Consider the following 27,829-nt stretch of genomic DNA (forward strand, 5'->3'; position numbering starts at 1 on the left):
AAATCAGTCCTCCCTATTCCTAAGTTCCTAATTGAAATTCAACTAATCAATTTTCTCTAAAGCTTAAGATTTAACTGTTTTCAAGATTCAAAATTCATATGAACTACTACCCAGTAGTAATCCTCGATAATCCCTTAGAAATCTATGAAATTAGAGCTAAATCATCTCATGCATGTTTGAGCCAAAGCTTCTAACTTATGCTTAACTCCATTTGGGTATTTTTCCCAATTATTCCTTAATCTACATGGTAAGATTTTGTTCTTAAAAGCCAAACCCAGCCATGCATGGCTAAATCCTTATGCTTGGAACCAAAATCCATTGCATACACCCAACTCCAACTCAATTCAACAAATTACCCATTTCCCAAACCTATAGTTGGGTTCAATTTGAATAATCTATGCCCTAGACACCATCCCTGTTTTCAATTGGACAAATCTAAGCCAAAACCCCCTTCTAAAACCCTATTTTTCTTTTAAATTCGTTTGTTGTATATCTTTGGTGGAAGTCACTGGTTAACCAGTGATACAGACCAGTGTTGCTGTCAAGTGGTTTCTTGACTCCAAACCTATTTTTAACTTAACCCTAACCTATCCTAAGATTCCAGTAACATTATGGCACCACCTAACATATATGTTTGATTGATAAATAATAGGACATAACTCTTGAGTCATCGAGTCTACCGACAATCAACTCGAGAACCAATCCGGCTTCGCAAACTCAACCATAACAAGGTAAGTGGGGATAGACTTGATTTATTTTGAGAATGTTTATTTCATTTAGATTGTTTTTTAGGGATCATACGCATGAATGAATGTTGTCTTTATTTGGAAATTGACCTATTGATTGATTGTTTATGGCTTATGGATACGACACTGTGGATTAATATTGAAGTGATGTGGAATGGTTTGAAATGTGAATATTGTGTTAGAATAGATGTCATAGTCGGCTTGAAAATGAGTGGTATGATGAGCCGTAGTATGGGATACGGGAACACTGTATACCTCATATTATGCCATTTAGTCTGCATATGGCTAGGAATGTCATTCCCTAGTGCTACAACCCTTACCAGCAGGGGTTCAGGTGTTGGGTGATCATAGCTTCCTGTCGCTGAGGAGTGGTATGGTGAGCCGTAGTATGGGATACGGGAACACTGTACACCTCATATTATGCCATTTAGTCTGCATATGGCTAGGAATGTCATTCCCTAGTGCTACAACCCTTACCAGCAGGGGTTCAGGTGTTGGGTGATCATAGCTTCTTGTCGCTGAGGAGTGTGTGGTACGTTGGGATGGGGTCCAGGCTATGATTATCGGGGCCTACCCACAGGGAGGTTAGAATAAAAATACCAATAACCGGTGTGGGCTCCTTGCAACAATTGAGGTCACAACTTGGTGTCGGGGTAATGGACCCAAGTATGTTTCCCAAGTTGTTGTCGTAGTACCGACTTAGAGACTTAGGCATTCTATTAGTTGGAATTAATATTAAAATTGAATCCATGCATATAGGATTTTTCTTTGTGTACGAATGTGCTTGTGTATGGTCTATCCTTTACTTGCTGGGCTCGGTGGAGCTCACCCCTGTGGAATATTTTCTTTTAGAAGATCTTGCAGGTGGATACGATGGTGGCAGAGGGGATTACTTGGAGAACAACGATTGATGACGTGGTCTTTTCTTTTGTTTTCTTTTGTTGAAACTCTACTCTTTTTGGCGGATGTATTTCCACTGTAAATATTTTAGTATAGCTTGTTTCTGGCCTGATGGATGAAACTATGTAAATTTAGTCTGTCTGGGAAAAAGAGGATCTGAATGTAAATAATATGTATATAAATTTGTGAATTGTACTTTCGCACACTCTGATCAATGAAATATTTTTTATCTAGATATGGTGTTATTGTATATACTACATCTGGATCCTAGAGGTCTTCGAATACTTCGGGTATTCGGATCAACTCACGAATCCTCCTAGGGAGTGGTTTCGGGGTGTGACACCCTGATTCTTGCCACATGAATGCCAACTTAGGCTGTGTTTAATATGCATTCTAGGTCGATTTCACATTCTAGGATATGATAAAGTTAACAGTTTTTATCATCCGAGAATGCAAAAACAACCTAGAATGCATACCAAATTCTGCCTTAGATTAATATGAAATGCCAAATGGAAATAGGACTCTATGTCTTGGTCAATTTCAAATTTAGGCTGGTTCCTTCAACTTTGGGCCCCTTAGTTGGGCTCCAGTCTATAAACTAGACCCCTTCTGAAAGGTGTTTTTTAATCCTAAACCTACGTAGGCAAATGTTCTTTAACCACAGCACTAATAAGGATAATTGATTAGAAAAGCTAAACTTTTTTTGACCGTCTTTTCTTTCCTTTTGCATTTAGATAATCACTTAAAGGCTGAAATTAGGACTCTCATGTGGGGCCCAAAAGGCAACAATGGTTGTCAGTGTCCCTTTCCAATGAGAAGATGATTTGTTAATGGCAACTCAAAAGGATTTATATATCTTTTTAAACGTCAGATTGGAATCCACCATTGGCAAGGATCCTGTTTGAATGGTACATCGATCTTACTTACAATAGAAAGTGCATGTCTCATTTTACCATATGGCTGAGGACTACTGCATTGTCAGAAGTTTGCCACGTGGAAAGACAGGATCATCAAAAAACAAAAAAAAAACTAGACCCTCTAATACTATGCATGTTCCTTTCCCTTGGGCCTTTAACAGTCAAAAGTTTCAAGGATGAAGTCCAGGATAACAAGGCCTATGACAAGTCCACCAGATGCTATCACCAGTCCTAGTTACCTCAATCTTTATGGTCCTACGTTGTCTCAATGGCCCCATTTTGCATAAGCCCACACAAGAATCACAATTATATGGTTCAACCAAATAAGTTTGATTAGGGTAATTCAAAGTAATCCTTTACTATTTGGAGAGCTATGACTAACTGTCTTCCTACTCGAGAGTTCCTCCCCCTAAAGATGAATCTATCATTCTCAAATTGCTGCCACTGTTGGAATTCTATTAAAAGTTTGGATTATTTATTCTTCATATGTCCCTTCTCCAAATCTGTTTGGAATGATATTCTTAGAAAATTATGGTTCAACCCTAGAGTTATTCTTAACTTTGATACTGAATGGAAGTGGATATTAGATAACTTTAATGGTAATCAGTATAGTGATATATCATATATATCTGGTGGGAAACAAATAGAAGAAGATGGACATCCTCCTCTCGTGCCAATGAGTAATCTAGGACACAATCTCTTTCGAGAATAGAAATAAAACTCTGGGCAAGAGATCTCTACTTGGTCACATGGTCTCTACACAAGTGTTTGGGCCAATGGGTGAGCACGTCTGGGTATCTATCCACGGAGTAGAGGCGTCATCTCAAGGTGCCCTGTGAGAGGGCGTAGAAAACACCACCAAGTAGAGATCTTTTTCCCTAAAACTCTTCATAATTGTGCTACTTACTCTGACACTTATAGGAATAGGCATCTTGCCACGTCGTAGGACCTCCCGGTTTTTCTTCCCACCCCTACTTTTGTCATATCACCAACATCTTTTTCATCATAGTTGTTTCTACCCTTCCCCTCTTTTTGGTGCATACCCCATTTTTGTAGGTTGGTTTGTCCCCCCTCCCCCCCCCCTCCCTTTTTCTTGGGCCCTCTTAACTTGTGGCTTCATTTTGTGTTGATTCGTTAAGATCTTTACTGCCTCTTTTGGAATTCAATTCAAAGTGTGGATCATTTATTCTTCACCTGTCCCTTCTCTCTTAAAAAATTATGGCTCAACCCTAGAGTTATCCTTAACTTTTATAGTGAATGGAGGTATATATCAGATAATTTTATTGGTATATCTCCTTGTGATAATTTTGGAAAGTTGGTTTTCAGTGCAGTTATATATCATATTTGATGGTAAAGAAATAGAAGAAGTTGGACTGCCTCCTCTCGTACCATTGAGCAATCTGGTACACAATCTCTTTTGAGAATAGAAATAAAACTCTTCATAGATATGCTACTTACTCTGACACTTCAATGAGTAGGCATCTTGCCACTTCATAGGACCTATCGTTTTTTCTTCTCACCCCTAGTTTTGTCGTATCACCCACATCTTTTTAATAGTTGTTTCTGCCCTTCCCCCTTTTTGGTGTATCTCCCATTTTTTTAGGTTGGTTTGTCCCCCTCCCCCCTGTTTCTTGGGCCCTCTTACTTTGTGGCATCATTTTGTGTTGATTTGTTGAAGTCTTTTCCCTTAGATATCCTTTTTGGCTCTTGTACTATATTTTTATTCAAAAAAAAAAACAAAAATCAAATAGTTGGATTAGGGTACTACACTCCTTAATTATTGACTCAAAAAGAGAATTTCAGCAGACATTAAAAACTTGAAATGGTAGTACATATTAGGGTAAAACCCTTAGGAAACTGTACATAAACTAGCAAATTAAACCATCATCACTCATAGCAGGTTCAGAGAACAAAAGAGATACAAAACAAAAAAAAAAAAAGGACCCTCTCAAATCAACCATTTTCAGATAGTTGGAGAAGCACAAATAAACTATTTGTAGGATTTAGGAATCACAATCGATGGGGTCTCTGACATCAGAATACCACCTTTGGAGTTGCTATCGACCACATCAATTGCTTCACTACCATTTATCATGGCTGTTGGTAACTCGAATGCCTCACCCTTTTCTCCGGTCAAAGGTGATGAGATTGCATAATCATCCTTGCTTTTACCCCAAACAACGCAATAAAGGCCGACAACTATGATAATTGCTCCAATAACACTAGAAATAGATCACAAAGAATGAGTTCACAATCCACTAAACAAGAAAAAAATAAAAAAAAAGATAGAAAGTGTTTGGTATACATTTTTGGAATGCATTTTATATTGATTTCGTATTCTCGAATAAAAAAAATAATTGTTTTTATTTCTTGAAAATGCGAAATCGATCTAAAATGCAAACTATGCGCTGCCGAATTCATGTATATATATATATATCTACCTTCCTAGGTGAATTTGCTCTGCAAGAATCAAAGACCCCAAAGCAGCAACTACGATCATGCATAGAGGGCTGAATGCTGTCACAAAAACAGGGCCTCTCTCCTTTATCACCATTCCTTGCATGTAATATGCCATCCCAGAGCATACTATACCCTACAAAAAATTAACACAATTGTTCATTAAAAAGGTTTAATTTTGATTAAGAAAAAATTATTGTTTTTTCTTCGGTAAAGGATTAATTTTATTAAAATGAACAAAATAATTACAGAGCAAACCGAAAATAAAAAAAAAACGAAACACATGCTATACCACAACCCCCACTTTCGGCATGACCATCAGTAGGGGAGGAGGCAAGCCAACAAAGAAGGAAGTTACTATCACCGGAACCGATATCTCGGATATATTAAGGAAACATTTAACAATGAATTAAATTAATTAACCCACTTGAATATATTAAAATCTATGGGTGGCCCTTTTTTGTATTAGAAACAATTCACAAGAATGTTAAGTGACAATGCTAATCTATGTAGATGTTTTGCAAATGATGTTACATTTAGCCCACTAACTCTTTAGGATTAAGGAAACTTTTAGGTAATAAAATACACAATTAGTGTGTAAACCATATTTAAAAGAGTTTTAATCCATAATCTTTGTAGTTTGATATTAAAAGTTTTAAAATATTCTAATCTTTAATTATGCCTATGCTTTATGAAACCTTAAAGGAAATAATTATCCACTTAGTAATTATAATATGGAACCAAATGTCACAACTTTTGTTACCATTTAATATCATCATATAATAATTTCATGTTTCTTTGATATCATGGTCGATATGGACAGATTCCCATGAATTCATGTGATAGAGAGCTCCACAATAAATTTTTTTTTATGATAAAAGTTTTCATGCACGGTCGTGCATGTACACGACCTGCATTGAATGCAGTCAAATTGACATAAATACCAATCTAAAATGACATAAAAGCCTCTGCACCTCTTGTTTAATGGAATTGATGGGAGAATCTCCCGTGTACGAATACCTTCCTTTTTTTTTATTATCAAATTTCAACATGAAACATTAATTAAAAAAAGCAAATCTAAGGTGACAAGAAATGTCATTTTAGACTCACTGCTTAAATGGGTAAACCAAAAGACACTTACTGTATAGACAGGACCAAGGAGTCTAGAGTCCCAACCCAAAGCCCATGTATTGAAGTCATGTTCCATGACTAGTGCAACAACTGCACCTTGCACCATGCCCATGAAGCATATCAAAGTGGTTAAAGAGAGCTCAGCAGGGTAAGACTTTAATGTGAAAGACTGCATCAGAAGAGGCCAAGATGTCAGATGTGATGATCAGTTGAGAGACTAAGTAAGAATACATGAGAAGTAGAAAAATTAGAGGGGAAGAAACTCACTTGCAAAACAAAGAAACCAGCCCAACCAGAACAACTAGCAATTAACATTATTGTTCCTATAACCCAGTGTTGATCAGTTGAACCACTACTACTTGTGTTATGGTGGTTTCTTTGTCCTTGTGACCTTACAAAGTTCAAGATAGGACCTTTATACAAAGTCATCACCATTGCTCCACTGATGGTCACTGTTGTTCCAATTACTTTAGCTAGGCTGTGTAGCTTTTTTATCTTAACTCTCTCTAACCTGATCATAATTAATCATGCATGAGAGCCCATGTAAGCCAAGAATCAATTAATATTAATCCACAAAAAAAAAAAAAAAAAAAATTTAAACAGATATAGATGATGGTACTTTAATATATATTTTTTTTGCTAAAAGATCGTACATATTAAGAAGAAAAAAAGAATTTACAAATACACTAGGAAGTCTAGAAACAAAAACAAAACCACTATAGCGACCCCCACCATTGATAAGCCAAAAGCAGGGATGCCACTAGGAGGAAAATTTAAAAAGACCGAAACCTTGGTCGTCCTTGTGCTTCCATTCTTATAAGGTCCTCTTCAATCGAAATAGGCCAAGAAATGAGAAGATATGAAATTTCAAGTTTCGCCGCTGATTTAGCGGGGAAATCAGCCACCGAGTTAGCTTTTCTATAACAATGAGTGATTTTCCAATTAAATGATGGTGCTTTTCATGCTTACATCCAATTAAGGAGATCATTAGTGGTCCTAATGGTACGGGCACTATGGCAATAGTAGTAATTAAAAGTTCAAGTTATCCAGAATAGTAATAAAGCTTATTAATGGGCCCACCACTAGGGGTGTAAATGAATAGCCGAAATCTGTTTCCGTATTCGTGTCCGTATCCGTTTAGCACTATCCGAATCCGTCCGAAAACTAAACGGATGCGGATACGGATAGGCTATAGCTATCCGAAAAGCTATATTTACATGTAAACGGACAAAATATCCGATCCGTATCCATGTCCATATCCATTTAGCACTATCCGAATCCTTCCGATAGCTAATCGGATGCGAATGCGGATATAGCACTATCCGAGCCGAATCCGATCCGTTTCCAGCCCTACCCACCACCACTATCTACCTTTTAATCAGAAACGTAAAGGTTCCATAATTTGAGAATTATGTAGTGCTTGTGGGCCCTTAACTAAAGGGTTTAGATTCTAGAAAACTTTTTTGGTTGTTTTATATACACAAGTAAAACAAGATTAAGATTTGATTAAGTGTGAAGAAAGCAAGAAGCTTACTTGAAGATCACTGCCATTATAAAGGTAATGGCAGGGAGGGCATTAAATATGGCAGAGGAAAAAGTTGCTGAGGTGTAGTTCATCCCCACGTAATACAAGTTTTGATCAAGCACTGGCCTGTGTTAATTGATCAAAATTAGCATTAATACAAGTCAACTAATAAGAGTTAGATAATTAATTAAGTAAGAGTTTAGAGTAATACTCCAGGAAGCCAAGCACCATTATCTTCAAGAAGATGGAGAGTGTCATCTTTGGTCTAATTTTCCTGTTGAAGAAAATATAAGAGATTACTCAATTAAAGAAATATTCCATGGAAGTACCCAATCCAATTATAGACCAGACTCAAATCATCCAACTAAAATTTAAAAGAAATAAGAAGAAGAAGAAGAAACCTTAAACCATAACTAAAAATATAATAAAATGTGTGTTTAGGCTAAACCCACAAACACAAAGGGAGAGAGAGAGAGAGAGAGAGAGAGAGAGAAATGACCGCCCTAGCCACTGTCCGAGCGCCTTGCCTGAGTGGGGTATGGCGGTCATTTTGCGCCTGCCTATGTGAAGAAGCATGGCGGCAGGACGGGCAGCGCGCAGTAGAGGATCAGAATCCAATTATAGACCAAACTCAAATCATCCAACAAAAATTTAAAAGAAATAATAAGAAGAAGAAGCCTTAAACCATAACCAAAATATAATTAAATGTGTGTTTATGCTAAACCCACAAACAAAAACAGAGAGAGAGAGAGACCTTTCAAAAGCCAATGCAAAAGGGGCAATGGCAAGTGTTGCAACAGCATGGCGATACACAGCAAGAACATAGTGACTCATACCACGCTTCATGCAAAGGATAGTGATGATATACATCCCAGCATAACCAAATTGAAGAGAGATCATAGCCAAGTAAGGTTTAACCTTATTGAACATTGAACACAACAATTCACATGAGCTCTTTTGGTCTCCCATCTTCTTAATTTGATCTCTTTTTCCTCTCTTCCTCCTCTCTCTGCTACACACTCAAGCACACCAACCTGACTAAGGAAATGGCCTTCTTATAGGAAGAATGAAATATTTTAAAAAATAAAAAGAAACCCATCTCATCAAAGCACCTCAACAGTTGTTTAAGGCACTAATTACTCTTATTAGATTCCTTTATATTAAACTTTATCCATTAAGGAGAAAGAAAGAAAGAAAGAAAGAAAAAAAATAATAATAATAATTACACCCCATTTCCCAAGCAACAAGAATCAAACCCCTTTGATGATAGAGATGAAGAAGCAAAGACTTAAGGTGTCCATGCAGTGTAACAAAAACCCAATTGCTTTTAATCTACTTTTCTTTACTTCATTGATTGACCCTCTAATGAGGTCTTGGTTTAGTGCTATCTGATGATGTATGCTGTATATGTGGTGCTTATGTGTTGGTAATGGTTGGTCCGATTACAATTCACAAAAAAGAAGAGAGAGAGAGAGAGAGAGAGGTTGTTGGTGCGCTCGTGTTAGGACTCCAACTTTGGAAGTCTGATGTAGTCCAATAGTATCCGGCATTCACCAGAAAAAAAGAAGATTGGTGGGCTCTTAAGAAACTATTTTTGGCAGTAGAGAAAGCAAGTGTAGTGTATATTAATGCTCAAGATAACGTGAAACTTCCATCCCTAACTTACGTGTATGCCTATCCACCTAATATGCCTTGCCATGCTATATTACCTCTTCCTTCATAATTTAAGAGAGAGAGAGAGAGAGAGAGAGAGAGAGAGAGAGAGAGAGAGAGAGAGCTTCTATGTGTTAATAAGAAAGGTGTTTATCTTGTTGAGGTTTGGTGTCTTGACTTCTGATTATTGGATTGTTTTGGGGGTTATTTTTGTGACTTTGTTTTTATTTTTCGTAGTTGCTTGGGGTATTTAGGGTTAAGGATTGTAAGAGAGGTCTAAGGTCGAAAACACTCTGTATTCCTGTTTACTTCATCGATCAAAGAAGAAACATCATTTCCGTGAACGTAGGCATATTGGCTGAATCACGTAAATTGTTTTATCTGTGTATGTTCTTCCATTATTGCAAAACAACATATCTTTCTAAATTTTCTATTCATATAAATGAAAGAATGGTTTAAGTATGAAATGAATGACTAAGTAGTGTCCAGACTCTAAATTGGCTAATTAAATCCTTTCTTCTTAAGGAATATTTTAGGAACAAAAGGATTTTTTTTTTCCTCTTCTAGAGGAGGGAAATGGTACAGTTGATGCGGTTTGGGAAGTAAAGCTAGGTTGCACTTTAGTTAGTGCTAGATGTGATTCCCAAACAAGACGTGACCTAAGTTATGAAGAGTTGTGCACTTGTGTTAGCATGACCTGTGGGAGGATGAAAATTTTATCCTTCTTGAGTGTAAAACTAAAATATTGTATCGTTAATTTATATACATTGCATATTATTGCAAAGGAAGTGTGCCTAAATTGACATGCATCCTGAGTTCGATTCCCTTTATTCCTTGGGGCCAGTCCCATGGTTTCTATGAATCTCATAGGATCCGATGCTAACCCGATGCACTTGTGTAGAGGTGTATGCGTATGTCTAGGGGATTAGTCAGGCCAAAGGTCCCAACACCCTCATTAGCATATATATTGTTAAATGATTTTAGTGTTTTTAACATGTGGCCAAAGTACTTCTCTTAGACAGGAATGTCTGGAGAACCTCTCCGGACGGGCACCTCTCATTTTGCTACATAGAGAAATGATGTGGCATTTCAACTGTTGGATATTAGGGAAATGGTTTAAACTAGCAGCATGTCAAATTTCATACTCAAATTCATTTATACCCTTCCATCCAAAGGTATATTCTCCCATGTATGTCTATGCATCCCTCGAAATCCCTAACCTCCTCTTGGAATTGTTCAACGTTTTATTTTTCCATGTGACCAATTCCATTTATCTGAAACCTAATATGTTAGCAGTGGACCTTGGGATTTATCTATTCATAAAACTTTAGCCTCATCTGACCTATTACGTAATAGAACTAGGTGTGTGTTCATAAAATCTTTCCAAGACTACTCGTGTAGGAACCACTCAGCCTTTCAACATTTCTCAAACTATCTTTGATACCTGGAAGTCAGATTGGACTTGAACTTGGCACATAAGGGGGTTAGGACTACCTGTTAGGAAATAACAATGCAACAGAATGACGATTTGCAAAAGGAAAAAGGAGAAAGAGAAAGCACACACACACAAGACAGAGATATATGTGGTTCATCCCCCAAGAAGGTAAGCTACATCCACAATTGAACAATAGTCCAGATCCACTATTTCGATGAAGAAATTACGAACCCTCTCACCATCCCTCAAAGAGATAACCCCTATATATAACGTTTTCACACGTTACAATATAGAGAAAACCCTAACCCAAGAAAATATAAAACTGCTCCCAGAAGCCCACCTGGTCTAGTCCGAGGTACAAACCAACATAGGGCATTGACGTATGCACTTTTTAACCGTTTATACGCGTTTCGAAGGCGAAACAACCCACCGAAGAATCAACGTAACTTTCTGGATTAAAACTGAGATCAGGCTTCACCAATAACACTACCCACCACTAAAATTTAGACCCTAGCTGACCTACCACCTAGCAAATATTTCTAGCAGATTGCCAAGGAGTGCTTCAACCAGACCTTTGTTGCAACCACTAACCAATCTTCTACGGACAGAACACTTTTAACCAGTTCATGCATGGGAAGCTAGAAATTCTATCTTTCCATCAGTCACACTAGATTTTCCTAATTTTACACGGGTTTTCAAGAGGTGATTCTACCTTATTTTTTCTTTTTCAAAATGGGTAGCAAGCTAAACATGATTTTTGTCACATCAACCAGTTTCAATCACTTAAGATTATTCCTGTTCTATTTCCTTTTCATTTATTATTAAGCAAACTTTAAAGATTTATTCCTTTCATATATTTTTGGACATTATTCGATCCAAAGTGATGATATTCACAAAATCTATAAATCCTCTTCATGTGGCTATTGCATAGCCATGGCATCTACATTTCCACTTGGGTAGCTATATATGGTTTATATTCCCTTGGGAAAAAAGTTTAAGGATATACAAACAGTTTAGGATATATAATTAAACAGAAATCATAATCTGAGGCTTCTTCTTCAACCCTACACAAATTCACTAGTAAAGGGCTCTTTATCCACTTTCATCATATTCTCCAAGGGATTCTACTTGAATTTTGGAAACAACTTATCATTAGACAATGGTGGTGTGGGGGGGTCCATACAAATGGATTGCTTTGCACAAGATCCCATTGCAATTAGTTGTGAGTTGTGAGACCCGCCAATTAGTATGAAGTTTGGTACATGGAATCTCTTCCTATAATCCTAGCCAGTATCCTAGTTGGTAAATTAATTAGTGTATAATATATGGCAAATTATCATTGTCTCAAAGGTCTATTATTTTTTCCAAGGGTTTTCTTTTCCATTGCTGTGCCTCGTGAAGTATAACACTTTACTATTTGTCACATGGCAGTACATGAGTTAGTCCATATGATAGAGGGCCAAACAAACATCTCATTGGTACAATTTCATCTTAAAACGAGTAAATTAGGAAGTATATTCATCTCCATTTGATGATTTTTTTTTTTGCTAAGAGTCGGCAAAGGAGTATATTAATTGTGTAAAAATATACAACACTATAAGAGCTAGGAAAGATCATTGAGCCACTGCTCCAACTTCAGCATTGCCATCAACAGAGCAGGGACTCAATCAAAAGAGAGAACAAAAATTATGAGAATCTATATCTGGGCCTCATTTGCCAATCCCAACTAATATCTAGAATAACAAAAGAAGGAGCACAATCCCAGACTGAAGATATTCTTGCTGCTGCTGCGTGCTTTGTCAACCTATCTGCTACCGCATTTACTTCACGAAAAACATGAGTGATTGTCCATGAGATTCCATCTAAATAGCTCTTGTTAAATTTCCATTTGATGAAATTTTGGTAATTTTACCAAAAGTTTGAATCAGAGTTTGGGCAACTTCTTGCTTACTTTGGACTAAAATTTGGCCATTGAGATGTATGTGAGATCCTCTATCACATGGACTAACCCAATTTTTTACTGCCATGTTGCAAATAGTGAAGAGTTATACTTCACTAGCCATAGTGATGCCTATAAGGACCCTTTTCCAAATATCACAAGGCATCTATTCTGCCATGTGGACAGATGATATGAACATTCGAATTGTTGGATTGAATGCATGAAAAACTAATATAAAGGGAAAATAAAAAATTACACGATGATCCCTGAGTTTTGCCCTAAATACAATATGACCCCCTGTGTTTCTAAAATATACACTCGGACCCCCTGAGTTTAGGTTACTTGTTACACTTAGTCCCACTCCGTTAGAGCATTCCTGTTAGTTGCTGATGTGTTGGTCATTGATGCCTTAAAATGACAAATATAACCCTAATGGGGTGTGAGCTTACCATTTTGACCATAGGGCAGCCCAAACTTAACACTATCGTCTCTGTTACTTGTCTCTGCTATCTTTCTTCTTCTTCTTCTTCCTGCAAACTCACCTGCCCCCACCCCTTTGCAACCCCATCCACGCAAGCGTTACCGCCCCACTCTCTTCTTATTTTTCTTATTTCATTTTCCTGCGACCTCACCCACCCTCACCACTCTGCAACTCCGCAATCTAAACCCTAACTCACTCTAGTTTTATTTTATCAGGTCACTCGCTCGCCAACACGAGTCATCCCCTACTACGAACCCGCCGCCTCTATCGTCAAATCCAATACCTGATCAGAAGGATGCCAAAGGGAAAATTACAATGGTTTCACTGGTTTTGAGTTCCGGCCTCAGGACCCTGATCAAAAGGACGCTGAAGGCCAGTGATGCTGTAGGCTGCAAAATCTTGGCTGGCAACGTCCCTATGGACAACCACCAATGGAGGACTTAGATCTGAAATTGGATTGTTCTAGCTTGTTGGATCCTCGCAAGAGGGTCGCCGCCAGAATGATCCAAAGTATAGCCGATTCTCTTTGTGGCTGGCAGTGACCATTCTGGCCACTGGTTTTTGTGGTTTTAGATTTATGAAATCGGAAAACCGTGGGTGTATATTTTTTCTTTTCACCTATGGACCTATCGGGATCCGTATAGGACAACGCGCCTTAGCCACTACTAATCCCATAACCTCCTTGTGGCTATTAAGGTCTCCAGGGATTGGAGTCGTTTTAATTGAAGGGCAAAATTGCCATTTAAATTTTATGCTTAACACCATCCACTCTCAGAGGATCCAAGTGTATATTTTAGAACACAAGGGGTTGTGCTGTATTTAGGGCAAAACTCAAGGGTCGTCGTGTAATTGTTCTAACATGTTTAACAATAAGAAACATAGAAAACATGAAAGAAAATAAAGAATAAATATATAATTTAAAATTCGTGCATTAAAAATATCTTATTTTGATAGAATGCAAATATGAATGAAACAAAATTTAGATAATACAAAATAAAATGTGTAGAAATTATCATAAATATGTCTAATGTAATCATAAAAAAACCTAACTATCATATTGATTTAAGATCAAAATAACTCCAAAACGTACACAAAACGATAAATACAACACAATAACGAAAAAATCTAGAATTTTATAAACCCTAAAAAGAAAGATCTGAAATATATATGAACATTAATAGAAATAAATATGAAAACATTATGTATTGAAGAAAAAGGTCAATAATAACTAAAACCATCAGAATCCCTATGAAATTTTTTGCAACATGTAAGGGGAATTCTCTTTTTGCAGTTAGGGCACCATCATTTTGACACTAATAGAATTTTAGGTGTTTATCTTATACCAACTAAGTTTATTCATCATACCTAGATTCAACACTAAATGAGTCTGGTCCAACATTGAGTGGGCTTGGGTCGACGTTGAGAGGGTGTAGATCAAATCCCATTCCACATTGAGTTAAGCCCGTTCAATGTCGAGTACAACCTGGTTCTGCTCCAAGTTGACTCGGTTAAACCGAGTTAACTATTTTTTGACTTTTACCATAAAATCTTTAAAAAAAAAATCATAACTTTCAACCTATAAGTCCATATTGCTATTGATCCACTTTGTGGTCGTTGTGGATCAACAGAAACTATATCTCATATTCTGCTTGGTTGTAATTTTGCTAAGGCGGTTTGGTTTGGCAGTGGTATGGGCTATGTTGTTCCAACTCAAGATAACTTACAAATTTCATCTTTTATTCTTGAATGAAAGTCATTCTCTGTTTATGGTAAGGCAAAAAATAGGCAGCTGATTACCCTTGCATCCTTTATCTTATGGTATATTTGGTTATCAAGATGCGATTTTATTTTTGAGCAGAGAACTTGGAGTCCTCAAGATGTCATTCTATCATCCGCCAAAGCCTATGAAGAATATAGAAGATCGGTGCTTGATATTCATGGTGGAAGTGTTGTGACAGTAACCACACAACCTTTGGAACGGTCGGTGCAATGGGAGTCCCCACTACTAAATTGGGTGAAAGTGAATTGTGTTAGATTTAAAATATATTTAATATATATATATATATTTTTTTTCTTTAAGTTTCAAAATATTTTGATTGTTTTGCTATGGTGTGGGACTCATGTGATCAAAGAAGTAATGATTGAATTCCAAAGGTTGTAACATCCTATGGGTACCCTAAAGTCTATTCATGGTCACTATCATGAGTGGGAAGGTGGATCAAGGATATTGAATGAGATTAATTTTTCAATTCATGGTCATAGGTGATGTCTCTCCCTTTATGGGGTATTAAAGCATTTATGGTCCTTAGTGGAGGATGACCATTTATGGGGTTTTAAGGCCTTTATGGTCTTAGTGGAGAATGAATGAATTTTAAGGCCATTCATGACCCTTAGTGGGGAATGGCCATGAATTTGGAATTAACCTTCAACTCATGTCTATATTCATGTCCATAAATCTCATTGTTCAATTTGGTCATAAGTGGATGGTTATTCTTGGAAATTCCAATGGAGTGCAAGGATTGGTCTTGGGCCTAAATAAACCCAATCAATTGCATTGTAAGATACATCTTTGGATACATGTTCATGCCCATACTTAGCAATCACTAAGAGTATTATTCTCTCTCTCTCTCTTTTCTTCTAAGTGTGTTAGAGGGTTGCTGTGTTGAAGCTCTTGGCTCCTTCAAGGGACTAGAAGGCCTGCTTCATCTTCTAGTTGGAGGTTGTTTTATCCTGGAGTAGTGGTGCAGAACACTCCTTGGCAGTAGGAGACATCAATTACCTTAAAGGCAGCACCACAAGAGTGACTCAACCTCAAGCTTGTTCAAGTTATTGCGGGTGTGCTTCTACATCAAATTCAAGCTTTAGTCTTCTCATTTCAGCCAAAGGTCAAGCCTAGTTTCTACTGCTCAATCTATTGTATTACAATTTGTGTTGTTTCAATTATTTGTAAGGAGTTGTAATACAATTACCCAACAAATTGTGATGCTAGTCTAAAGCATAATTCTGATTTAGGTGATTTGGGATTGATCTATAGAAACCATCATGGTGATATTTTACGTGCTGTGTCTATGCCTTATCATTTTCATACTACAATTGAAGGTGAAGCCATTGCTATATGGTCCGCATTATTGGAAGGAATTTCTGAAGATTATAATCATTTGATAGTAGAATCGGACCAGCAAGCAATTGTGAATTATCTTCAACATAGTGATGCTTCTCCTCCTTTAACTCTCAAGCCTATTTTGGATGATATTCATCATTTATCATCATTTTTTATTGATTATATTTTCTCTTTTATTCCAAGGGAGCAAAACAGCTTGGCGGACTCCTTGACAAGGAAGGCACTGTCGGTTTTGTGTGCGACAGCATGGTCTGTTTCTGATCCGTGGATACTGGAGTTGGTTTCTTCTCCATCCATGTGTAATACACGATAGTTTTAATAAATATGCCTATTTCTACCAACAACAAAAAAATGCGTCCACAACACTAGATTTTCACGTGGTTTGCTCGTCTCCTGCTATTGCCTGCTACCTAGCATATGTATCTCCTTCAACACAGTAAGTAATTTCTTCTTTCTTCTTCTTCTTTTTAAACATGGCTTCTCCTGGTTGCTTTGTCTTCTTTTATGACCTAATTGATGTACATCGTCTAATTTGATCCTAGGGTTTATAATCGGAGGATTCTTCTTCCTCTTCAGATTCTGATGCACTCTACGGGGAGACTCGATGGATCAATGGACGAAGGGCGCTAGCTGTAAGTGGTTTTATCTTTTTATTTTTTCCTTTTCACACCATTGTACCATGGTTGTTAGTACTTGAGTGGTTTTTTTTTATAATCGTCATCGTGTTGTGATTGATATCACCAATAATTTGGTTTGATACATGTACCTCTTGCTTTTTCTCTCTTTTTTTTTTCTAAGAAATGATCCGTATAAAAAAATACGGATCTATCGATTTAGTGTTGCAGTGGTACAACCAGCTGTGTCCCACTGTCCATGGGAGAATATATGAGATGGAGTTCGAGGAATTTGTGCAGTTGGAACTGTGGAATTGCGACCCCAATTTGTACTATGCTTTGGAGGAGAGATGGAGATGGGGGCCATCGACCCACATTTTCCATTTCACTTGTCGGTAGATGACTATCACCCCCTTTCGATACATCTGTACTGGCCTGCCCTTTGGTGGCAAAACTGTAGAATTGTGCCCCGTTGATTAGGACTGTTCAAAGAACGAGGATGTCAGGGAGACTATGGGGAGAGTGCCCCGGTCCACTAGGCCTCGGGTCACTTGATTCAACCGGATTTGGGAAAGTAGGCGGACCATTGTGACTGATGCTTCTCCTTGAGCCACTCAAGATCAGCTGGCTCGATTCTTCATGATGCATGCGTTAGGTGGATAGATGATGATGTGAATGACATTTACACAGAATTTGAGTGCCATACAACTTCTTGGTTGCAAATTTTTGGGCCATTCAGATATTTATGTGTAATTAAATTATTGTCTTAACACTAAACTTGGCTCTAGTTGTTGAGCTGTTTGTTTATATATTGAGATATTTAAGTCAAATTGTTTTCTCAATTAATAGAAGCAATAAATACACAATGCTGCTTTCTTTGATAATTGATTATTTTGGTAAAAATTGTTTCAGAACAGGTTTTACCAAAGGACTCAGCTGATATTCTGTTGTTCTAAAAACAATTCTGAAACAAGTTTGCCAAACACTATTCTAGAGGCAAAAAACTATTTCTCAAAACAGAAATGAAAAAAGATGATAAAGGCAAAGAATGTTGTTTTCGGAACAGAAATATTACCAAACGCAGCCTAAAAAAGTCCTCACCATATTCCACTTTACGCTTTCAATTCCACTTAGTTGGCTTGATTCTTTATGTTTCTTTGATTCTTGGGGATAGATAATTAGACATCATGGATATAAACATCTCTTCATCAATATTTAAACACATGTCAGTGATCATCAAAACATAATGTAAAAAGTAGTGTACTAACAGTTCACAATTGCAACATTCCACAATCATGGAACACATTAACACAACTTGATCGAGAATGACATGCTTGCCATGCAACAAACAAAGCCTTAATTCAAAACATTAATTGCTTTGTTCTCTTGACTAAATTAGGGATGGCAATAGGTTGTTGCATGTGGACACAATAGCATAATGCAAAATTAATGACTCGATCCAAATATTATGAGTGCATCTTGTTGTAACCAAAGTGGTGAATTCCAATGTTGTTACCTTCTTTTGATTGCCTTTTTTCTTAAGTCAGAGATAAAAAAATTGTTTTCAAGATAATTACCATTATGTCATTCTCAAGAGCTTCCATTATCTTCCATTGTCTTGCATTTTTTGGGATATGTTGGCAGTCGCCAACCTCCTTAATCAATTTGGTGGACTGGTGGTTGGTGGAAAGGAAAAGAGCAGCTGCTGTCTCTCCAAAGTTTGTTGGGTGGAAGTAGGCGGCTGGGGTTGCAACACAGGATACACAGAATTGAGATCTCTCTCGCATGCACGGTTGGGTTAAGCTTAATATTGATGGATGCTCTCTTGGGAATCCTGATTGTTTTGGGGTAGGTGGGGTTTTTCGCAATCACGATGGCATGGTAATCTCTTCGTTTATGGTTTTCTTGGGTGTTGCAACCAACTTTGAGGCAGAGTTCAAGGGATTTACGCAAGGTGTTATTCGGATGAAGGAGCTACGATCTCAGAAGTTATGGATTGAATGTGATTGTATAGCGGTGATGACATCGATTCAGGTGCAGAGGTGCCCAAGGTTTGCTCATCAAGATTGGATTTTTATGCAGCCGTATTTAAAAGAATATCATATGAAAAAGTACTCATTGTTTCAGAAAAGCAAATCCAATTGCGGAGTTTTAAGCAAAAGAGGCTACAAAGCTCAGCTCAGCCTCGATCGATTGTAGTTTCCCTGTGTCTATTAAAGAAGAGCTTCATTGGGATGCCGCGGGAAAAGCGAGTTTCCATTTTTGCTAATGGTGTAGTTTGGAGTTCAGGTTAACCCTACTGATGGTAATTAATGCTGAGGGTCGGGGTTTCTTGTCTCTTTTCTCCAAGTTTTGTCTTCACCTAGGTTTGTACAGGCTTTATATTCTTTCTCTTTTTCTTTAATATAATCTGATCTTTAGGAGAAAAAAAAAATATGTGATATCAAAAATTAAAGGAAAAAAAAAAAAGTAAAATTACAATTTCTCTTTACCAACTCACAACAAGATTTCCCTTATATCAAATGATTTAAATGCATTGGCATAAATATAACATGGTAAAGGTGCCCCCAATTCGAAAATGAAATTAAGAAAATGTTTAAAAATGATTGTGTTGGATTAACCATGTGCCTTAATTTTAAATAAAATAACATGAACATTATGAAAAAGAGGAAGAGATAAGTCCCTCAATAGCTTCTTGTCGCTCTGTAATTCTGTCTTAAACTATGTATTTCATCTCTATTGACAGGGGAAAAAAAGAAGAAGCAAGAGTTAGGTCAGATTACATAAAAATGATAGAAGGTTGATAGGTCTCGACATGAAAATGACATATCTGATTACGTAATTGTATGTATTCCATACCAGCTGCCCCCATCCAACCTGAATTTGAAATCATGTCAAGTAAATGACATGGGAAATAAGTGACACAAGATCTTTGAAGTTGTCTTAAACTCATACTTAGGGAACTCACTAGTCTCCAAGAGGATGCTTAATTGGGGAACTATAGTAATCCATTTGTAGTTTTTCGTTTTCTCGACGCTTTCACCCCGTCCCCCAAAAGAAATACTTTCTCTCCTTTCTGATCATCTGGGCTTTCCTTATTTAAATTGTGAAACATTTTCGCTCATGCGTTCATTGACTTGATGTGAAAGAAATCAATATACATGGACGTCGCATAGATCACTTCCCTACAAAAATACTAGATTTCTAGATTTGTCTTCCAATATTTTCTTTTTTTTTTCTCATACTTTCTCTCCTTTCTGACCACATGGGATTTCCTTATTTAAATTGTGAAACATTTCCTCTCACGTCTTCATTGATTGATGCGAAAGATGTCAATACACAGGGGTGCCGCGTAGATCACTTCCTACAAAAACATTAGAATTCTAGATTTGTCTTCCAGTATTTTTTCTTGTTTTTTTGTTTTTTGTTATACTTTCTCTCATTTCTGACCATATGAGGTTTCTTTATTTAAATTGTGAAACATTTCATCTCATGCGTTCATTGACTTGATGTGACAGATCTCAATACATATGGGCGCCGCGTAGATCACTTCCCTACAAAAATATTAGAATTTTAGATTTGTCTTCCAGTATTTTCTTACATCCTTTATTTAGGTGCAGTTTTTTTTTTTTTTTTCCAAAGCAAGGGAAACAACAAGAAGAATGCTTTCTTGGTCTCTTGGTCTATACATAAAAACAAAGCTACAAAAGCAAGGCCTCCACTTCAGTCATCACTCATAAATCTCCAAAGACCAAGCTTTAGTTTTGTTCAAAGCTATTTTTTTCCTCCTATTGCTTGATGTTAAATCATTTTCTCAAGCTTTATTTCCTCTTTTCAAGTTTGGCTTAGAGGGTATAGCCAATACCTTTTGAGCTAAAAATATGGGAAGTGTGACAAAACTTACATCCCACAAGCCCACATAATTGTTCTTAAGCGACGGGTCTTCATGGTTTTGCTTTGCAAAAGCACATAGGGCAAGGTGGCCACTCTATTTAGTGGACTAAGTAATAAGGCTATTATGTGTTGCAAAAGATTTTATAAAGCAAAGATTTGCTTTAATGGATTGCTTTGAAGTCCAAAGACTTGACTAGTCAAAAGAGGATACATTGAAAATAATGCCTTAATCATGGTGAAACTTTTGCTCCCTTTGCCACTATCATTCTTGTTTTTATCTCAACCTTTGATGCAACTTTTTTCTTTTTTCATTTTCAAAATTTTTAAAACGTCCATGATGAAAACGTTTACTTTCTATTCTTGATCCAACACACTTTCATTCTAATGTATAAATCATTTTCATTTTTTCGTTAAAAGATCATTTGTATTAAAAGAAAAGAGAAAAATATGATGTAAAATTATAAACTAGTCAAAGCTAGAAACACCAACAATCAGCGTAAGGTTAGCGCGCACTACCCCATCTTCGGCATGACCATCAGCAAGGAGGACTAACCTGTGACATTAAAACTGGAAAAAAAAACAACCATTGACCCAAGTGAAACTTGGGTCTACCTTGCACATTAACTTGGAGTACATCATTTATCCACAAAGGCCAAGAAATCAAAGGAGAAAAAATTTCAAACTTAGCCGCTGACTTCACCGAAAAATCCGTAATTGGATTTGCTTCTCAAAACGGATGAGAGATTTTCCACTCTATAGATGCAAGATAAGATTGAATAACCATCCAGCATTGCCAAACGTACAAACCACTGAACTACTTTCGTGAATACCAAGACAACCACTGCAGTCGAGTCACACTCTATTCAAAGCTTGGAGATCATTGAATTGTTTTTTTCTCTTGAAATATCTTCCAATTCTTATTTTTGCACACGTCTTTTTTTTAGAGGTCTACACCCACACGTGGCATAGGGGTTAGGTTACATCCATAAAACTTTTTTTTTTTTTTTTGGTAGAAAAGAGCATTTTATTGACAATAACATGGAGAACACATGGATGGACTAGAACACTTGTCCACAATCCATAAAACTTCGCTTTTGCACAAATAGACCTATGAGCCTAATTTTTTGCACTTAAGATGTCGACAAATTTTTTTTTTTGGGGTTCAATAAATGGGATAATAATCCTCTCTAATTCCCTAAAAATGTGTAGTGCGGCAGTGCCAAGTGGAGATGTCGACACCTGACAGCTCGGACATCCAACGATGCCGAGCTCGAGAAGAAAGAGACAAAAAACAGAAGTCAATGAACTTGGACCATTGGATGTCCGAGCTGCCAGGTATCAACATCTCTACCTAACACTGCCGCACTACACACTTTTAGAAATTGAAGAGAATTAAAATCCAAATAACACAAATCCACGTATCATGGCAATTTTTAATGAAAAAGTACATGAAAGAGATAGGCCACGAACTACCGAAAGTAGCAAGAACCACAGGCAGGGCAGCGGCAGCCGAAGAAAGAGAGTGCCAAGCAGAGTGAAGTGAACTGATCAAATAGGAAAAGGAAATAAAATCATATTTTGGATTCAATGATAGAGGCAAATCCCCAAAGCCCACTCCAATCGTTGCTTTATTTTTGCATTTGAAAGCAAGAGGGCAAATTACTAGAAACGCGTTTGTGTAGGTTGAGTTGAAGCCACCCAACGCAGGGTAGCTCTTCAAAGGCAATAATAAAAGCACTATAAACCAGGATTATAAATTGTAGCAATTCAATGCAAATTTAATAAAAAACAGTACGTGAAAGATAGCTAAAACAAGTAGCCAAAACATAAAAATAAATTATAGCAATTCAATGCAAAAAATGTCTTCTAATAAATTTTACGGCATGTTTTTCATATCGTCAGGTGTGGATCGAAATTGATTGGCGATGGACGCTGGAGTCGGAATGATACTCACGAAAAAAATAAGAAAAATTAATTTAATAGTATGGATTTATATTACCATATAAATTTTTTCCTATGAATCTATGAATAATTAAAAATATGTTATTGGACATAGAACATATACATATAATAGGGACCCCAATATAGCTAGTTATGATTACATTAATTTAAAAGGGATTAATGTGATTTAATTAGAATGATGCAATTAGGAATTTACCCGGCCATTTAATATAATTATAGCATGAGACTAAAAGTATGTGGATATGTAACTTAATTTGATTATTGATATGTTGGGTTTATTTCGGAATCAATTTTAATGTTTGGAATTTGTAAGAATTATTTGGATTTGGTTTAGTTTCACTCGAATGGATTGAACCCATCTAATTTGTCTTGAACCGAAGGATTCATTTGGGATGTTGGGTTCAAGAGAGTTAGACCATTGATAGTTATTTTAGTAATTAGAAGGGAGTCAAGAGGGTATGACTATAATTGTAAAAATAAAGGGTACCAAAACACTATTCTTGCACAGATGACTATTTGCCCAATTTGGAGATAAGGAAGTCTTGTCAAAGGCATTTGAGTAGCATCACATGGGTCAAAGGGCAACAACGTTATATATTATGATCAAGACAAGGGTGAAAGAGTAAGCTCACCTTGGTAGATCAACTGGTTGTATGAAAATTTAATGGTCAAACCATGGGTAAATGGTCATTTCTAGGAGACAAGATACCCATTATTCCTTTTGTCATAGATCCTATTGGTTGAAGGTGGAAGCAAGACTTGATCAAATGGGACATTTTAGTCTTTTCCTAAGATTTGTGAAGAGAATCAAACTTGTAATAATATTCTATTATTCTCACATTCAAAAATCTTGTTATTGTCTTTGATGTTGAAGAAATTAGAGAGAAAGGAAAGAATAAAGTGTAAGGAAAAACAACGCAGCAAAATGACGATTTGCAGAAAGAAAAAATACAGAGATTTACGTGGTTCCTACAAGGATGCTCTCCCTCTACGACGATTCTCTCTTCCACTCCCCCTCTCACAAATTCAGTTCCTTTCTATTATTGGTGATGCCTGATCTCAGTTCTAATCCAGAAGTTGATATTTCGGTGGGCTATTTCACCTTCAAAGCGCGCCAGAAGGGCCAAAAAGTGTATGGCGCTAACCCCTGAAGAGCTCGTCGAGATCTTCGATTTGATATATAATTCACCCTATGTTGGTTCGGAATCCGAACCAAATCAGGTGAGCTTTTAGGGGCAGTTTTGTGCTTTTGTGGGTTAAGGTTTTTCTCTATATTGTATCTATATATAGTGGTTATCTCTTTGAGATATGTGAGGGTGTGAGAGGATTTTTGTATTTTTCTTCACATAAACAGTGGATCTAGACCTATCGCTCTATCATGGATGTAACCAGAACAACTAAATGAGCGAGCATTTAAAGAGATTCAAGGCTGGCTTGAAGATTTGGAGCTTGAAGCATGGAGGAATGAAGAAGGGCCAAAGCTAGGAAAAAGGGTTTTGATCATCATCAAGGTAGGCTATTTATTCCCATTCTCTGTTTTGGAATTTGGTTCTTGTGTTTCAAAAAGAAAAGAAAAATTTGGAAAAAAAAATTCTGATTTGGGAAAGGGTATAAAAAAAATTAATGAAGAGAGAAGGAAGAAGTCTAGAGGAAGAAGATGATAGATTCAAACTGGGGTCTATCAAGCATATAAATTCTGGAATGGGCTTCCATATGGGCTGGATAAGTAAGATCCTTTATTGACAAAAAGCAGAAACAGAATATACAGGGAAAGGAGATCCAAATCCAGAAAATACTGGAGGACCCACCAAAGAAACAACTGCTCAAAGGCTTACACAAGAGAAAAACCAATGGACACTCAGGATAATAGCATCCACGGCCCTGCTCAAACAATCACAACTAACTATACGAATTTATACCATCCAAGAGACTAAGAGATTGTAGCATAGAGACCCCCCATTTTTGCATCAAGCTGAAATTTCGAGGACAGTTCTTGCCTTTGAAACAGATTGAATGGCATCTATCAACTACATCAGCTTTGATATCCTTGATAATAGCTGGTCTTGTTCTTATTTTATTACGCTAGCATTCCTCTCCCTCCAAATATGGTAGATCGAAGCACAAAAAGATAATTTCCCAATGTCACCTATGTTGCCACTCCTCCAAAAATCTTAGCCACCTAACTAGCTATCACCATGATGTCATTGCCAAGCATATAAGCTGATGAGCATTCCATAAAAACCTCCTCCCAAATCCTTTTAGTGAAACTACATTCAAAGAAAATATGATTCCTACTCTCAAGGCCAGCCCAACAGAAACAGCAGTAAGGCCGGACTTGCATATTCCTTTTGAGAAGTTGATCAGTAGTTGGTAAAGCATCCTTGATACAACGCCAAGCTATGAAAGAGTGTTTTGGAATGTTACTAGAGAACCAGATGAACCCTCTCCATTCCACCTTGGGAGCTGGGCTTCGAACCAAATTCCATGCAACTTTAGTAGAAAACATACTTGAAGAATTTCCTCTCCATACCACTCTATCTTCTTCCCCAAAGGACAATTTAGGAATGCTAGAAAGTTTACCCCAAACCTCTTGAAGATCTCTAGAAATCGCTGGTCCAGGATCCCAATTGCCATTCCGAAGGATAGGAAATAAGAAGAACATGTTTGTGGGAGCTGGCGTCATATCGAATGCAATCTTCATAAATGCAAAGTAGAACACCATCCGGGTGCCAAGGATCAAGCCAAATTCGAGTGGAAGTGTCATTTTCGATAAAGTGTTGCACCATGCCTGCAGCTCTATGCCGATACTTTAAGATCTTTCGCCAGACGCAAGAACAATTTTGAAGAGGCTTCACTGTCCATAAAGAGTCATCCTTCAAATACTTGTGATGCACCCAATCAACCCATAGGCTTTCTTTTTTTGCCCCAATCCACTATATTTGCTTGAGGATACCTGCTAAATTCATGTCCCGAATCCTCTTAACACCGAAACCACTTTCCCCCTTAGGCTTGCAAACAGAGTCCCAAGAAATGTAGTGAATTTTCCTTTCTAAGTTGGGACCTGACCAAAGAAAATTTGAGAACATTGATTCAAGCCTCTTAATGATCTTACTTGGAAGACCAAATAAGCCATACCAATAGATGTAGCCTCCTTGGAGGACTGAGATGATTAGTTGTAGCTGCCCAGCATAAGAGAGGAATTTGGTTTTCCACCCTTCTAATCTCCTACTCACTGTGTCAACCAAAGGGGCACAATCTTCTACTCTCAGTTTCAAAGAGATTAAGGGAACACCAAGATAGCGAACCGACAGTGATGTCTCCCTAAATTCCGTCATGTTCAGTAATTGATTCCTACAATCTCCAGTGATGCCCCCAAGATATTTGAAGATTTTGATCTATTCAGATGGAGAACGGAAAAGGATGAGAAGGACATCATAGTGCTCAACATTGCTGAAATAGAAGCAACCTCTACTCTCACAAAGATCATAAGATCGTCTGTAACACAAGATGAGAAATCTGCAAGGGTTTACATCTAGGGAGGAGCTTAATTTTATTCTCCACAACTAGATTTTGCATCATGACTGACAAGGCTTCCATAGCAATGGTGAAAAGGTAAGGGGACATTGGGTCTCCTTGTCGAATTCTACGCATCCCCTTAAAGTATCCTGCAGGGCTACTATTCACAAGCACCGAGAACATAGCTGAATCTGAGCAAGTCTTAACCCATCCAATAAACCTTGAGGGAAATCCCATTTTGGCCATAGCCTCAAGAAGAAAGCTTCTACTAAGCATATCATAGGTCTTGTGGAGGTCCACTGTAAGGACAGCCGTGGGAACAGAGTTTTTCTGGTCCATGCCTCTCACAATGTCATGACAAACTAAAATGTTATCAGAGATAGATCGCCTTTTGATGAAGGCCAATTGATCGGGGCCACCAGATGCCCAACCACTGTTTGCAACTGATTTGCAATTATTTTAGCAATGAACTTATAAACTATATTACACAAAGCAATCGGTCTATACCCACTGAAGTCATTAGGTTGACCACTCTTAGGAATTAAGCAAATAAAGGTGGAGTTAACTAACTGAGGCATGAGAGAGTTGGTGAAGAACCATTGAACATCTGTAGTAACATCATTACCTATAACATCCCAAGAGGACTTGAAGAAAGGAGCACTGAACCCATCCGGACTAGGAGACTTGTTATCTGGGGAAGAGAAGACAATTACTTTAATTTCCTCATCAGTAATAGGAGCAACCAGGGCATGTTTGTGATTATCTGAGAGAATATGAGTGAATGTGAATCCCTCCAGCATTGGTTCTCCCTCTTGCTGCTCATTCCCAAAGAGGTTCTTGAAGTACCTGATTGCCTCCTCCTTGATCAACTTAGGGTCTTCAATTGTGCCACCTTCCTCAGACTTTACCTCAAGGATGTAGTTTAGGTGTTGTCTGCAGTTGACTGACTTATGGAAGAATTTGTTATTGCCATCGCCGAGTTGTAACCATTTGACCCTAGGCTTCTGCTTTAAGAAAGCTTCTTCCACCTTAAGAGACTCCATAACTCTCGCCTTGGCTTCCTTCTCCTATGCCACAAGTTGTTCACTTGAAGGGTCTTGGACAAGAGCCATCTGAATAGCTTGAAGCTGGTCTTCAGTAGCATGAACCCGATCTGTCACATTATCCACCACATTCTTGTTCCAAGATTTCAATTCCTCCTTAACACTTTTAAGCTTGGCAGAGAGGGTAGCTAGGGGATTCATATTAGGGACCACCCTTCTGTTCCAGCCCCTTAGGACCACTTCGCGGTACTCACCATGGGTAATCCACATATCAACGAATTTGAATGGTTTCGAACCAAAATTCCAACTCACAAAGATTGTCAGCCGAAAAGGGCTGTGATCCGAAACCCCAGGGAGTAAGAATTCAGCTTCTGAACCTTTGAAGGAGTCCAACCATTTGTATTGATAAGAAACTGATCCAACTTACAACAAATTCTCCTATTACCGGATTGCCCATTGCTCCAAGTATATAGCTCGCCTTTCCATCCCAGATCC

General features: G+C 37.5%; 1 protein-coding gene across 4 annotated transcripts; it reads right to left on the reverse strand.

Annotated features, from left to right (window-relative positions):
• Positions 1 to 4,343: 4,343 nt before the first annotated feature.
• Positions 4,344 to 23,789, reverse strand: LOC122661008 (WAT1-related protein At1g44800). 4 transcript variants are annotated; one of them, XM_043856299.1, is made up of 9 exons: positions 23,786 to 23,789; positions 20,165 to 20,172; positions 8,431 to 8,648; positions 7,888 to 7,950; positions 7,686 to 7,802; positions 6,419 to 6,662; positions 6,162 to 6,320; positions 5,005 to 5,156; positions 4,344 to 4,785 (listed from the first exon to the last, which is right to left on the reverse strand). In XM_043856299.1, exons 3-9 carry the CDS (start codon positions 8,643 to 8,645, stop codon positions 4,554 to 4,556), a joined length of 1,182 nt encoding a protein of 393 aa, XP_043712234.1. In that variant the 5' UTR covers positions 8,646 to 8,648; positions 20,165 to 20,172; positions 23,786 to 23,789; the 3' UTR covers positions 4,344 to 4,553. The 4 variants fall into 4 exon arrangements, with proteins under 4 accessions (XP_043712234.1, XP_043712235.1, XP_043712233.1 ...); XM_043856300.1 differs by lacking the exons at positions 20,165 to 20,172; positions 23,786 to 23,789 and adding an exon at positions 15,801 to 15,811 and having other exon boundaries at positions 7,888 to 7,963; positions 8,444 to 8,648; XM_043856298.1 differs by lacking the exons at positions 20,165 to 20,172; positions 23,786 to 23,789 and adding an exon at positions 15,801 to 15,811.
• Between the last annotated feature and the right edge of the window lie 4,040 nt (positions 23,790 to 27,829).

The sequence above is a fragment of the Telopea speciosissima genome, chromosome 5, assembly GCF_018873765.1.
Source record: "Telopea speciosissima isolate NSW1024214 ecotype Mountain lineage chromosome 5, Tspe_v1, whole genome shotgun sequence".
In the NCBI taxonomy this organism is placed as follows: domain Eukaryota; kingdom Viridiplantae; phylum Streptophyta; class Magnoliopsida; order Proteales; family Proteaceae; genus Telopea; species Telopea speciosissima.